Source organism: Callospermophilus lateralis, chromosome 3 (genome assembly GCF_048772815.1).
Source record: "Callospermophilus lateralis isolate mCalLat2 chromosome 3, mCalLat2.hap1, whole genome shotgun sequence".
NCBI classification, from domain to species: Eukaryota; Metazoa; Chordata; class Mammalia; order Rodentia; family Sciuridae; genus Callospermophilus; species Callospermophilus lateralis.
Window position 1 is genome coordinate 10,441,621 of NC_135307.1, and position 15,903 is coordinate 10,457,523.

The 15,903-nt window shown below is 35.4% G+C and overlaps 1 protein-coding gene across 4 annotated transcripts in view; it reads left to right on the forward strand.

Moving 5' to 3' along the window:
• Atg2b (autophagy related 2B) overlaps window positions 1-15,903 on the forward strand; it is a 66,369-nt gene that overhangs the window by 41,380 nt on the left and 9,086 nt on the right. For 3 of the 4 annotated variants that reach the window (XM_076849689.2, XM_076849690.2, XM_076849692.1), the window contains 12 exons: window positions 539-645; window positions 995-1,087; window positions 1,630-1,700; window positions 2,148-2,224; window positions 2,483-2,653; window positions 4,269-4,410; window positions 6,531-6,733; window positions 7,602-7,828; window positions 8,674-8,782; window positions 9,831-10,058; window positions 10,771-10,872; window positions 15,745-15,823. In XM_076849689.2, the coding sequence (XP_076705804.1) occupies window positions 539-645; window positions 995-1,087; window positions 1,630-1,700; window positions 2,148-2,224; window positions 2,483-2,653; window positions 4,269-4,410; window positions 6,531-6,733; window positions 7,602-7,828; window positions 8,674-8,782; window positions 9,831-10,058; window positions 10,771-10,872; window positions 15,745-15,823 (1,609 nt within the window). The remainder of the gene's footprint in view (window positions 1-538; window positions 646-994; window positions 1,088-1,629; window positions 1,701-2,147; window positions 2,225-2,482; window positions 2,654-4,268; window positions 4,411-6,530; window positions 6,734-7,601; window positions 7,829-8,673; window positions 8,783-9,830; window positions 10,059-10,770; window positions 10,873-15,744; window positions 15,824-15,903) is intronic. The other variant, XM_076849691.2, reaches the window with a different exon arrangement.

Consider the following 15,903-nt stretch of genomic DNA (forward strand, 5'->3'; position numbering starts at 1 on the left):
CTCTGTCTCTCTATTCTTTCTCTGTATAGGTAGATATATTTCAATCTATCACTTCTATAACTTAACAACAAAAATCCATGTAAATCCCTTATCTGAAATGCCTGGAACCAGAAGTGTTTTGTAGTTTGGATTTCTTTTGTATTCTGGAATATTAGTGCATACTTAATGAAATTATCTTAGGGAAGGGACCAAAGCTTAAATGTGAAGTTCATTTACATAATTAAAAAATGTCAATTCTATAAAATTCATTTACATTTTATATATGCACATATATATGTACATATGTATATTTTGAAATGCTTAATATGGTCAAATTAGCACATCTATTATCTTTCATAATTACTTGTGTCTATGCTTGCACATATACAAGTAGTTTATGAAATTAATTCCTTCAAAATGATTTTTTTTTCTTTAGCATTATCAATTTCATTGTAAATGCTTTTTCTGTGAGATACTTCGGTTTTACATCCATTAAGTATATTATATCAAAACCTTTTTATCTTCTAAAGCAGGGTATTTTATACTTTTGTGATTATAGATTTTATATTTCTTGAATATTGCTGATGAACCTGTTTTGGGGTATAATCCTCCAACTTCATTTACAACTTTTCATGTTCACCTTTGGAGCTGTGCACTTGATTACAGGTAAATTCACAAATGGAACAGAATAAAATTTAATTTAAAATGTGTATTTAGTTTTGAAAAATACATAATTTATTGAATTAAGGTTCATTTTTTTGTTGTTGTTAGTACTAGGGTTTGAACCCAGGGGAGCTTTACCACTGAGCTATATACACTCAACCCTTTTTATTTTTTATTTTAGATAGGGCTTTGCTAAGTTGCAGAGGATGGCCTAGAACTTGTGACCCTCCTACCTCTGCTTCCCCAGTTGCTGGGATTGTAGGTGTGCACCACTGCACCTAGCTCAAAATATTTTTTAAAGAGAGTTTCTGTTGCATTAAATTAACATTCTATTATTTCTTTTTGATACTAGGCCCCTTTATTTGCCAATCCGATCTCTTCTTACAGTTGAAACATTCAGCATTTCTAGTAGTGTTGCACTGGATAAGTCGTCTTCTACTCTCAGGTACCTGTGTGAACTTCATTGTATACTGAACCTGACTGTTCAGAACATGTTAGCTGGTGGATACATTTCATCGATCCTTTGTTAAAATCAGCATTCTACAAGTAGTCATATCTTTTTGTCTAGCTTACTCAAATTTTCTTTCTCAAGTGACCTGCCCTATCTGTCTACTCTTTTCATTATTGTATTTTATTTTTAGGAAAGAAATTAATCTTTGGTAGTTTTAGTTTGCTTTTAGAATATGGGATAAACTTCTCAATACTTGATATACTTTATCTTTGTTACTTAAGCCTTGTGAATTTGAGCATCTATTAAAAAAACCACTAAAAATTTAGAATTTGAGCAAATGATTAATTTTTTTTATACCACATAAATATTTCTAGAACTTATCAACAGTGAGTTTTAAAAAAAGTTAGGTAACATTAGAAATTGTATGTAATTTTGATATGTTTTATTAGAAAGAATGGTGCAGTTATGTGTAGAGTAATTCTGAGATAGATTCAAAGCTTAGTTTTTCAAACATTGGTTTTATCTTTTTTTCTCAGAATAATCATGGATGAGGCTGCTTTACATCTGTCTGACAAATGTAACACTGTCACTGTAAATTTGAGTAGAGGTAAGAGTTAAATAAAACCATCTAGAATAGATTTAAGCTTCTTTGTTTTGTGTGTGATTATATTAAAGCATTTTAACTCTGGAGTAATGCTAGTAAACTAAGGATCTTATTAAAGGATCTTTAAACATATAGTGATCATATGGTGTATATATTCAGTTTTTCAGTTATTGGTTTTCTAGCTTGATAGTATAAGTTCTTAAAAGATTAGCATGTACATCAAAATTATATATACTCCAATTATTTAATATAAGATAGTTTCTCACTAAATTAAAATGAATTGCAGGATGAAAATTATGAATTTGTAGGATGAAACTATATTTGTCACATTTCAATATTTATAGTATTATTTGCAATGAATTTTAAAGAAGTGTTCAATTTTTGGTGTATGTTGGATAAACATTTTTTGAAAGCTCTACTCAGACATTTTATTTCTTTAAAAATTTTTAGATTATGTTCGTGTGATGGATATGGGGCTTTTAGAATTAACCATAACTGCAGTGAAGTCTGATTCTGACAGAGAGCAAGTAAGTTCATAAGATATGGAAATTTTTATTGAAGTACTGATTTTTTGAGAGATAAAAAAATTGTACTCTAAAATTACTTTTCCACTTACCTAATTTTGATCAAAAATAGATAAAATATTTAAAAATCAAGATTAGGTTAATACAAGTACATTTTTCTTATGACAGATGTTCACATATTTAAAGTAAGTGTGTGCCCAAAAGGAAGTTGTGTCTCTTGTTTGGAAGACATTTTGTCCTTTTCTTCCATGTCTTGTCTAGACTGAGCCCCGCTTTGAGTTGCACTGTTCGAGTGATGTTGTCCACATCAGGACTTGCTCAGACTCCTGTGCTGCTTTGATGAATCTCATTCAGTACATTGCAAGCTATGGTGACTTACATGCACCTGGCAAGGCAGAAAGGAAGCCTGGAGGCCCTCAGAGGAAGTCCAAGGTACAGTCAACAACGTTACTCCCCCAACCCTGCCACATGAGTGACAGGCTTATGTCATTGTCTTCATGACAATCGGGTAGGAAAGAAGCTTTGAAAAGTTAACTGTCCATTCTTTACAATCTAAGAAACGGGGTCTGGGAAGGTGATTTTCTGGATCTTTTAGAAAGCATTCTGCTGTTTGGTTGTCTTTGTTTCAGAATATTAATCTTCTCAACTAATACTTTTTTCTAGTCTTTGGTTATTTTCATCTATTCTCAGGGAAGACTGAAAACATTAATGTAAGAATTGTTCTCTGCAAATCGAAAATAAAACATGCTCTGAGAAGCTTGATGGTAGATGTTCATGTTGTCAGACTTAGTTCTGTAAGAGTGGCTTCCCTCTGGGTTCTAGGTAGTGCTACTTAGCATTCAGTGTGCTTTCTCATAGAGTTCCTTTTCCCTTCCTGACAAATCTGTCAGAGGAGAGGTCAAAGATCATCACCTCTGTTGTGTAGATGATTAGTTGGAGAAACAGCAACAAACTCAGATGTTTTTGTTCCAAGTTTAGTGCTGTCTTATGTCTCAGGTGTCACATTTCTGACCAATTTAAACACTCTCCTCTTTGTTAAGCGCTTTTATTTTGTCAGGGCCATTCTTTTCATAGCCTCTTCTGTGAGCAAGATAGATCCTCAGTCCCTGGGGTGGGTGCCTCTGCTATGAACTCTGGTCCTACTGGCATTGCTTTATCTTTTGTTGAGGATATCTTACACTTCATAAGTTATCCTTCTGTGTGTGACTCCTTGCTCCTTCTGCATTATCACTGGTAATAAGGTGATTTATGACACTCCCTCTCTACTATTTGTTCTCTTTAAAAACATTCTCCCATTTATTAAAAATTAAATATTAATTCTTTCAATTTGTATTTTCCATTTTAAAAAGTATGACTTGGATTTAATGATACCACAGTTTACTAACCAAAGTGGTGAAGTAGCAGTACTGAAGTTGAGCCCTGTGAATCACTACTTAGTAGATTTTTTCCTCCCGTATATGTGTATGCCGCTTCCTGTCCTTGGGAGTCCAAGAAAGGAGGCTTTGACCTGCAGTTGCTTTGTCTGCAAAAGTGAAAGTCATCACAGTCTGTCAGATTTGTCAAATCAAACTTGCTAGTAATGCCCTTTCCCAGCTTCACAGCAGTATTGTGTTGGCATCTGGGCTGTCTTCTCATGCATTGTCTCTGCAAGATCCCAGTTCACAGTCAGTCATTCTTGTTTGCAGTAGTTGTTAGGGTTGTATGGTAGTACTAAAAACTAAAAATGAAAATGTAAATAGCTACTGGGCAGAATTTAGAAAAATGAGTATGGTTCCATTTCTGGTGTTTCTGTAAAATGTAACACATTTCTAAGATAAAATAAATATAAGGAGTTTCTTAAAGAGTACTTTCAGCTATTTTTAATTTCAATTTTTTTTTTTTTTTTTAGACAGATTTTGCTGTGTTGTCCTATTAAATGGCAGTTCATAGGCCTTTTACTCCTGAGCTCAAGCAGTGCTCCTGCCTCAGCCTCCAAAGTAGCTAGGTCTATAGGCACATGCCATGATGCCCATCTTTGGCTATTTTTAATTAAACTTTTTGGCTATAGGTAGGTTCCTCTGGTGGATCATCCTCACGTGGTCCTGTGCTTCCTGAAGCAGATCAGCAGGTTTTACGGGATCTGATGAGTGATGCTATGGAGGAAGTCGACATGCAGCAGACCACTTCATCAATAAAGCCACAGGCTAATGGTAAGACCAGGACTTTTTCCCTGGGAGCACTGATATTGTAGTGTCTTAGATTATTTGTGTTCTCAGAAATTCTTCAGTAAGTAACTTACTGAAGAAAAGACTTGTCCAAGTTTGGGTATATATGTATTAGCCAATTAGCTTGTATTTGTGGAATGTCTAGTAGATAAATAACAGTATCCAGGATGACATGAAGGATACAGAGGAAATGGGTGACAAACTTTTTCTTTTTGGTAGCTCATAGCCTAGGAAAACAAATGGGCAGGACACTGAGGCTACTTCTTGGAATGACTGAAAATTGACATAAGGAAATACCTTAGAATGTGATTTGTATTCTGTAATTTGGAAAAGATTGAAATGATTTCATGACACTAGTGAAAACGAGATGAGTTGACTTTGGAAACTGGGTGGAATTAGGTAAGTAGTGAGGAAGGAGAAGGTGACCCTGGAAAGGCCATAGACTGGTCTGTGTCAGAACACAGGCATTGAGAGCTTTAGACTCCTCGGTGCTGCCAGGCTGCTGCAGATGAAAGCACCCTTCTTAGAACTGGATAGTCAAATTGGACAGGCAGGGAGGGACTGGATGATTAGAAATCCTTGAGAACCAAACGGAACCATTTAAATATTTAAAGCATCTATTTCAAAACTAGTTTTTCTAATTGGATGGACATAACTATTTCTGTATATTGTGAATTTTTTTTTTTTTTTTTGGTGCGGGGGATCAAACCCAGGGCCTTGTGAACGCAAGGCAAGCACTCTTCCAACTGAGATACATCCCCAGCCCATATTGTGAAATCTTAATTTTTAAATATTTTATGGTGTTACAAAAGTTTAGCATTAAATGTAGCTTTCATTCTAATTTAGAATAAATTAGAACTAAGGATGTAAACTGGGAATTCTGGCTTCCTTTGTACTACCTTATTTTTAATGAACAGAGCTGTCTAATTACATGGGAAGGCATATTTAATGAATATTTATTGAGTGGCTTTACCAATTTGTGTGTGTGTTGGGTAGGGTGTCTGGAGATTGAACCCAGGGGTGCTCTACCACTGAGCTATATCCTATCTCTTTTTATTTTATATTTTGAGCCAGGATCTCACTTAAGTTGCCAAGGCTGGCCTCAAACTTGCAATCCTCCTGCCTTAGTCTCCTGAGTTGTTGGAATTATAGGTGTGAGCCACACTCCCATTCTTATACTGAGTGAGTTTAATAGACAAGATTCTTCATTAAGCACTGGACACTTAGACTGCATAATTCAGAGGTGCTACCACATGAAAGTTGAGAATTTTTTCAAAATGTATACATCGTCTGTGAGCCTCTGGAAGCCAAAATGTTACTTTATACATTTTTGTGTTCTTAGCCCCATCTCAGTGTTTGGTTTGAATGAATGTTGAAACAATCAGTGACTCTAATATGTAGGTAGTATAAATGTATAAAAATATATTCATACATATAAGGTTTTTGTGCACAAGTTATCCCGTGAACTTCCTATTGAGAGAGCTCCTGAGAACAGGTGTCCAGTGGGGAGAAAGTGTGTCCAGGAAATAGCTTTCTTTTTGTTGCTTGGAATCATTTTCCTCTTCCAATACTTAAAACATGCTTAGTAACTGTTCTTCCTCCCCAATTCATAAGCAGAGATCTCCTAGTTTTAGGTAAGGCTCTGCTAGATGTAACCAATTTCTCTTCCTCCTGCAATATTGCCCAAGAAATTTCTTCCAGAATATCATCTACAGGACAGAAATGTCAAAATGAAATTCTGGCTGAAGCAAAACGAGTCAGCATTAATCTGCTGCTGGATTCCTGAACTTTTCTAATGCCATATAACTGAGAGGAACTATCTCTACTTAGAAAACTATCATTTGCTGTTTTTTAGAGAATTAAACAGTCTTTGTATGTATCCATACATTTATGAAACAGTCTTTTTGATGTATTTCTGCCACTTGCTGAGGTGTTTTGGGGCAAGTTACTTTAGCTGTTCTTAATTCTCAGTTTCATAGGGTTATTGTAAAAAATAAATGAGATTTTGCAGGTGAAAACATTCAACCTGTATATCTGACACATAGTTAAGATGTTTAGTATTTTTTCAGAGTATACGAAACGTATTTTTTTTTTTTTTAATCTAGGTGTTTTGGATGAAAAATCTCAAATTCAAGAACCATGTTGTTCGGACCTTTTCCTGTTCCCAGATGAGAGTGGAAATGTGTCCCAAGAGCCTGGCCCCACTTACGCCTCATTCACTCACCACTTGATTAGCGATGCAATGTCAGGTGTGCCCACTGAAAACGATGATTTTTGCATTCTTTTTGCACCAAAAGCAGCCATCCAGGTAATAAATTAACAGAATTATTGAGGTTTAAAATAATGTTAAAAGTTAAATTGACCAAAGTGTCCCTGAAGAAGATTGTTTAGATTTTGTTACTTCTTATGGTTCAGTTCAGAATTACTTCAATTTAAATTCACTTTAATGGTGGTTGTACTTTATTATTTCTATGGCACATCTCTCAGACTCAGAGACTACTGCTCTATATTTTGCAAAATTTCCTATATAGATTATTGAACTGCAAATATCATATAGTTAGATGACTGTTAAGGGCATTAATATTAAATGACAGAAGTTGTGCTGCCTAGAGTGGTTGGTATAACTGGGAAAGACAAGATGTGTGTGAATGCTAATGGTTGATTGAGAGGAACACAAACACACAAAACTGCCCAGTAGTATCTTAGTAGGTGACTGAATTTGTTCACTAAGTTCTGAGAACCTTCTGGTTAAAATTTAAAAACTCAAAGCAGTCAAACTCAGGATAAGCCAATTATTAGAAACATGATAATTTGCTCAGTATTTTGAAGTTGGTCAAGTTTTGGTTTGAAATGCAGTATTGACTTTAACTGAAGGAATAAAATACATGTGCAAACCTATACATAAAATCTGTACTTTTATATTATGAAATAAGTTGTAAGAGTCAAATTGTAAACTAAAAAAAATTTTCATGAGTGATTTATAAAGAACAGAAATATAGTTCATTGTATGCTTAATGAAGCAGTCTCTCTTACATAGTGGTTAATGTCAGAATTATAACCTTATTTTATATATCAAAATTAGGAAAAAGAATATAGACTGATGAAATTCCCTTGAGATATGCAGCATAACCAGTCATTTCTAATGAGGTGAGCGTCTGTGTTACTGTTGATTTCAGGAGAAGGAAGAAGAGCCAGTCATAAAAATCATGGTTGATGATGCAATTGTGATAAGAGACAACTATTTTAGCCTACCTGTTAAGAAGACAGATACCAGCAAAGCCCCATTACACTTTCCCATTCCTGTAATTCGGTATGTTGTTAAGGAAGTTTCTCTTGTGTGGCATCTTTACGGAGGCAAGGATTTTGGGACAGTTCCTCCTACTTCTCCAGCTAAAAGTTACATGTAAGTTAATTTCTGTGCAAGTTTATTTATCAGGCCAGTGTATTCTTTTCATATAAAAATATAGAATTTATCTTAAGGGTTAATAAACTAGTATTTAAGTGTCATTTCCCATTTGTGAACTTATTTGTATTGTAATTAATGTTGACTTACATGAGTTTCAGCAAGAATTTCAAGTATTTACTATATGCCCATTCTAAAAAAGGAGCAAGACCCAGCTCTTTCTTCAGCTCCAAAGGAGGGGATAATCATGGACTGAAGGAGAACAGCGAAGTGAGTGTGTCAGGAGGCAGGAACTGTTCATTCCCTGAGCTCCCAGCACGAAGGAGGGTACTGAGCAGGGCACCAGTGCTTACTGAGCGCTTACTAAACAAAGGCAATGTTCTGCAGCTGGAGAAGAGAACTAGGCAGAGGGTACCCGGACAGTGGGGCAAAGAGTTTCCCAGGGTGCGAGGAGCAGTGACATTTGGTACAATAGTTCACCTTCTTGTACTTAAAAAGTGACTTTAAAACACTTCTGACTTGATTATAGTTCTTTTCTGTTTTCTGGCATTTCCAGGACTTGTTCTTAGACCAAAAAGTTTTCTAAGGTAATAAGAATGCTCTAAAGAGGTCTCATTTCCAAGTGAATCCTGTGATATGGAACCCAGCACCATAATTAGATTTTTCTAATTCTGACTATTTAGCAAGCAGATGACTACTCTGGTTTTGATTTATAATAATATAATTTATGACAACTTTCTGATAATTCTGTAATTTTATTTTTCTTTTCATCTTATTAATTTTTCTAATATTATTAATTAAATTTCTTTATTTTTAAAGACTATTTTCTTTTTCTTCATTTTTAGTAGTCCTCACAGTTCTCCTTCTCACACACCCACAAGACATGGACGGAATACAGTATGTGGAGGGAAAGGAAGAAACCCTGACTTTTTAATGGAAATACAGTTAAGCAAGGTAAGGAGGTATTTTGAAAGGAAAAGTCCACTTAAGATGAAAGGAGTGTTAGTGGTGTTTCTTTGGTTTCCCTAGCCTCATTGGTCTTGAGCTTTAGGTCCTAGCTCTTTGGATTGAAAAAGTACAAGGATCTCCTATAAAATGCTTCCTTTTCTTTCTTTCTCAGGTGTTCTAAGAAGCCCATGGTGCTTTTTTTTTTTTCTCTCATGCTATTCCAGGAGTTGGGTTCTCAGAGTTGAATGACCTTAGAATCCCTTAGTGGGTTATTTAGGCCTGGATTTGTGGGCCCCACTCTAGCACTGCTGACTGAATGGGTCTGACAGACATGAATTTTTAGTGTGATTCTTTTTGCAGGCACATGATAAACTGCTGCCCCAGAGTACCTGTCTGGGAAGGCCTGCCTTTGGATAGTGCATATGGCAGGTGCTCTGTGAAGTTCTCAAGGCCATAGGACCCACACCACTAATGACATTATATGCATTTAATTTAACTCTGTCAGTCTGTTCAGGATGCCCCAAGTGTCATATTTAGGATAGGTGATGTATAGATATTGTAGTGATGGCAATTCTTTGCTCCTTTTTGGAACTGAACTTTCCTTCTATTGATTTGTTCATGCAGTTTCATAGGTATGCAAGATCTTAATTTTAGGTTTTCTAATTTTGCTTGAAAAGGGTAAAAGGGGGCGGGTGGGGTAGTACAGGCCTCTAAATCCCAGCAACTCCGGAGTCTGTGGCAGGAGGATCACAAGTTCAAAGTCACTTTCAGCAACTTAGCAAGGCCCTAAACAACTTACTAAGACCCTGTCTCAGATCCCTGGTACCAAAATAAATGAGTAAAAAATTAAAAGAGTAAGGGATTTTACTAAGATCATTTAAGAAATATTAACAAAGCTTATCTGTGTATTGTAGGGTACACATAGATCAGTAAGTAAACAAATGAAACATTTAGTTCTTTGAAAGTGGAATTATAAGCTGAGATAGAATCCAAAGAAAAGTATGAGTGATTGTTTGCATTTTAAAAAGAAAATCTAATTTAAATAAAAGTAAAGGTTACTCTGTATTCCTTCTCCTTGTCTGTTAAGGTGAAATTTCAGCATGAAGTCTACCCCACATGCAGAGCAGAATGCGATTCTAGCCTCTTAGAACAGCCAGTCTCTCGGCAGGTGTTCATTGTTCAGGATCTTGAAATTCGGGATCGGCTGGCAACATCACAAATGAATAAATTTTTGTACTTGTATTGCAGCAAAGAAATGCCTCGCAAAGCTCATTCCAACATGGTAAGATTTAAAGCCTTACTTTTTGTTGTTGTATTCTCTTTTTAATATGAAAATCCCTTTTAAATATGTCACTTAAAGTTTTGTGTTCAAAAAATTATTTTGCATATTGTTGCTAGAATCCATTAACTATAATTCCAATATATTGCTATCTGAAGAAAACCAGAAATCCATAGCAGTCTGCACAAAATAATTAGGATTGTGAAAGTGTTCCAGAACATGGTTCTAAAAGCCTTATTTGAGTTATAAAATAAGGTGCTTAGTGGAAATATAGTGTGGTGGTGAAGAGTGTGGGCTTAAAGTTGGACCTGGGTTCAGATCTCAGTTCTGTAACTTACTAGTGATGGCTTTGCTTAAGTTGCTTAATCTTATCAAGTTGGAACTGACAAGCTTAGGACCTTAGAGGTTCTTTACAGAAGTTGACTTTGGAAGATGGGCCTGTACATTGGCTTCTGGGCCTCAGTAGACTCCTTTGAGCCTGCAAATACAGTATCACTCATTTGCAATTTTTCCTCTAAAGGCAGCCCAATTTCTGTCATTAGGTTCTTAAAAGGGATTGTGCTCCAAAAATTTTTGATTCAGACTTTTAAGGAAAAGAGGGTAGATAATTCATCACTTTTTGTACTCACATAGAATTAATGATTTTTCTTTATTAACATGAGAATAAGGTCATTTTATCTCACTGGGAAAAAAATGTTTTGTTTTTGTCTTATAGTTGACAATTAAAGCATTACATGTGCGCCCAGAGTCTGGCAGGTCACCACAGGAATGCTGCTTGAGGGTATCATTGATGCCACTTCGCCTCAATATTGACCAGGTTGGTAGCATGGGCATGATTCATGTGATTATGGTTAGACTTATGCCCCCTCATCCAGAATAAAGTAATGTTTCTTACTTTTGAGCTTTTGTGGAATTATATAATTTAAGCAGACTTTTGATAAATAGTAGAGCAGATTCATTAAAGGTTTGGAATATGAATTACTGGTGGGTAGATGTTATTGATGTTATTTATCCCACTCTCCTATTCATTAAGGGTGGGACAAAATACATGCTACTCACTCTCTCCAGTCCTTGTGGACTTACTTCTAGTTTAGATATACACACCATTTTCAGAGACTATTAAAGGACTTCCTAATGAGTTGAATGATAAATATAAAGGATTGTGTTGTAATAACATCGGGGAAGATAATTTTTCTACCCTGAGCAAAATGAAAATTAGCTAATTGTTACCTAAAGAGGTCATAAACAACAGATTTATGGAAAGATGTAAATAAGGAAAACCACTTTCCCATATTGAAGTAAACCTCCCATCATATTTTTTCTGGGCTAACTTTGACCCTGAGAAGTGCTTAAAACATGGTTGTAAAAGCTATATTTGAGATATAAAATAAGATGCTTAGTGGTAATATAGTGTGGTGGTGAAGAGTGTAGGTTTAGAATCGGAACTGGATTCAGATCTCTGTTCTATAACTTACTAGTGTGTGGCTTTGGTTAAGTTGCTTAACTTCTCCAAGACTCACTTTCTTTATTGATAAAATGAGCGGGATTGTAATACATGCATTAGGATTTTTAAGAATGAGGATTATAGACTGATGTAAGGAAACACTTATGGTAAGTGCTTGGTAGCCTATGTTAAGGGTCTTAATGTTAACTGAAACATATAACAACTGCAGAACACAAATGGAATTTTTAATCTGCTTTAAAATAATAAAACCCTCTTCATATCCTTTATATTGATTTGAGCTCAGGTTTGGAAGCAGAGTATTTATTTGTGAGGTGTCATTCATTTACTTAAATAATATTGATTGGATATTATTCATTAGTTACTTAAATAAAATGTGAATAATCAATTATAAGCAAGTAACAGGTATTTTGGGACTGAATTTAAATATTTATATTGCAAACAGAATGGCATTATCTCAGAGAACAATGTACTGTGAGGTACAGGAGTGGACCTTAGTTTCACATTAATGCGTATGACTTCTGGGCCAGATTTTAGGTTTTCTCATTATGAGAATAATATCTTTTGATATTCGTATCCATATTTTAGTTTAGTTTATCTATATATTGGCCTAGTAGAAAGATTTATGGGAAAATTAATCTGTGGAAGCACCAGTGTGAGCAAGACTGAGTGACATTTGTCTTTATGTCATGACTTTATTAAATGTGGCAAGCCCAATTCCTTTAGTAGACTTCTTTCTTTAGTGTTGAGTATAATTTCTTTGTTATAACTATAAAACATTAAAACATCAAAATGAAATATTAATCCTAAAGAAAACAGGGAAATAAATGTCTGCATTGAGGAAAAATGGGAAATCAGTCCCTAAGACATAAAACCTAGGAAAATAAAACCATGCTTCAATATACAAGCCTTATGTTTTTTACTGAATGAAAAAAAAATCTTTTCTACATGGCATATTTTGAGATTGCAAACCGTCATGGAGTAGAAAACCTTGCATTCTATTCATTTTTTCTTATGAAAATAAATCAGTTGGTGAATGATATGCTTTGAGTAATATTTTTCTTAGCCAGCTTCTCCTGATCTTATTCATCTTAATTGAATTGTAGACATCAAGCTTCATTGCTGTTGGAATTAAGGGCATTTGCTTCCAAAGCACAGCACCTCCATAGCACAGGCAGTAAACAGTGCAGATGAATGAGTCCCACTGTGCAGGAGATAGGAGATTCAAAGTATGAAGGGCCAGATTCCCTGATTGTCCTAGTCTAGCATTTGTTTTAGCCTTGCACTGCCTGGGAATTGTGTAGGGGAGACTTGTTAATGAATTCAAAGCCATTTCCTGAATGCCTACCTTGTCCCAGGTTCTGAACTAGGATGCTGGGGATACAAAGATGAATAAGACATTCCTATCCTCAAAGATCTCTCTGTAGTGGGGAAGACTGACATAAAGCAGATGCTTTTAATATGCTGTGGTGAGTACAAGTGATAAAGAAGGCGTAGAATGATGTGCCTGGCCCGCAAAGGGAGTTTGGAGGGTGAGGGACGGTGAGGAAAGGCTTTCTGGAGGCTGGGATATGCAAACTAGGTCTTAGGGAGTGTCAGGGTGTTAGGCCAGTGAAGTTCTTCATGAAGACATGAGGGGCTTAAGTCAGGCTGGGCTGGAGGCCATTCTGGTGAGATAGGGAAGCACTGGGGCTGGGCAAGGGTACATAAGTAGCAGCACGTTGGCATATTTGTGTACTTTGTCTTCATCACTTCCTTGTTTGAGTATGGCATTAAAAGTAATTCTTTAACAGTTTAAATCCTATTGCACTATTAATATCCTTTGTTGTTGTACCTTAAAGCTGGCATAAATATTTGCTATGGAAGTTTTTTTAAGTTTTAAAAACATTATTGTATTGAAGTATAATTTATATAATAAAATGCATAGATTTTAACTTTACAGTGAAACTTTAACAGATTTGTGTACTTGCGCGACTACTAAACCAGTTGAAGTACATAACATTTCCCGTACCCCACACAATCCCTTTATGTCCCTTTGTAGTCAGTTTGACTACCCCAAAGCAACCACTTGTCTTTCAATTACCATAATTTTTTTTTCCTATTGCATAGTTTTATGTACATAGAATTGTGTTTGGATTCTGCACTCAATATTTTGTCAGTTATTCACCTGTGTTGTAGCATGTCAAGAATCTGCTCATTGTTTTTACGGTGCTGGGGTTGGAACCCAGGGCCTCATGCATACTAGGCAAGTGCTATAACCCTGAGCTACACTTCCAGCCCAGTCCATTTTTTTTTTTTTTATTGCCATGTGGTGTTTCACTGTGTGGATATTCCACAATTTATTGATCCGTTTACCTGCTGATTTACATTTGAGTTATTATATGTATAAGATAAAAGCAGGATTTCTGGGTGTTCAGGGGATATATGTTTAACTAGCATAAGCAGCTTCCAGACAGTGTCCTACTGTCCTATTTGGCTGTACCAAATCTACATTCCCATGAATTACCAGTGAGCACTCTAATTGCTTCACATCTTTGTCAAACTTGCAAGCATCAGCTTTCTAATTTAGTTGTTTACTTCGTGTTCATGGTGGTTTCATTTTGGGTTTTTCTGAAGACTAGTGATGTTATGCGCCTTTTCACATGTTTGTTAGCCATTTGTATATATTTTGTTATGCCTCTGAATTTTATGCCTGTTTTACTGAGTTGTATAGAGTTTAGCATAAATACAAAATAAAAATTGAGAACATTTTAAAAAGCTGGGAGTGGTGTCACGTTGTGTATTGTGTCTAATTTTTCTTTTAAATAATTTTTAGTTGTAGGTGGACACAATACCTTTATTTATTTTTGTTTATTTTTAAGTGATACTGAGGATTGAACCCAATGCCTCACACATGCTAGGTGAGTGCTCTACCACTGAGCCACAACCTCAGCTCTTCTATTTTTTTTCTTTTTGAAATTTGTTTTAGTTGTTGGTAAACCTTTATTTATTTTACGTGGTGCTGGAAATCAAACCCAGTGCCTCACACATGCCAGGCAAGTGCGCTACCGCTGATCCCCAGCCCCAGCCCAGCCAGCTTTGCTTTTTCTTAAAAAGCACATTGATATCTGAAATTTTCTGTTTTTATGAAGGCAATCTTAGACTTAAAACCTTGATTGTATTAAAATGTTACCATCTAGTGGCCAAGGAAAGCATTTTATATATGGTTAGATTTGTTAATGGGTAATACTTGATATAAATAACATATTATTTGATAAATGTGTAATGTAAATAATGTATAAACTATGTACAGGAATATACGTGTGTAAAGCATTACAGAGTAATGAACAGCCTATGAACTTGCTACCTACTTCTAGTAGTGTTAGAGCTGCCTCATTCCCCTGTGCTCCATTGTACCTAGAATATTCTTCTAACATGATAATTTATACTTGAGATAAATGGGATCCTAAGTACTCAGATCCTTGGAAATTGTCAGACTTTTTTGGTGTGCTTCCAAATATTGTGACCCTATAATTGAACTTTGCCTTGTATTTTGGTGTAGTATTAATGTTTTGTATTAATTTAGGATTTTTTAAAGTGGAAGGGAAGAATAAGAAAGAATAGGCTCAGGCATTTGATTTTTATATGCCCCAGGATGTACTTGTCACTTTGAGAAAAGCAGAATGAAGCTGCCAAAAATGGGCAGATGTGAATGGATTATCAGGACAGAGCCAAACATTTTTGTTTGAAACTCTATAGTATCAGAAGGGACTACTCTGAATGATGGATTTTATTTTTCATTCTTATTTTGAATGTCGTTGTCCACTGGAGAAAATGTATAAGGTAACACAGTGGTAAAAGCAGTGATGAGACATTAAGAACTCTCATGGCAAATGAGTATCCAGAACAAACTAGTTGCCATTATTATTGTTAGTAGTGTTACCACTACAATTTAGAATGAAGAGTAATGCCAAACAAGAATGAGAATGCTCTGTTTCTAAGAAAACTGAAAGGTACTTTGAGAATCATTCCTAGCTTTGTAATTTTTAATTTCTCTAAGTTAATTTTCTCAGAGTTGTGAGAATTGATAGGAAAGGTGTGTGGTAGGGGGGAGGTAGGGTTACAATAAATTATAGCTATATTTGAATAATGAGTAAAATGTGAGATTTTAAAATTACTTTGTTTCATAGTTTTAGAAATAGATGTCCTTTTCCTCTTTTCAGTTGTAATGACTTCTCTTAATTCTAGGATGCCTTGTTCTTCCTGAAGGATTTCTTCACAAGTCTTTCTGCAGAAGTGGAGCTTCTACTGACTCCAGATCCAGAAGGTATTTAACATAGTTTGAAAAATCTACAGTAAGTACAGATGCCCTTAACTTAGGATGGGGTTATATCCTGAGAAATACAT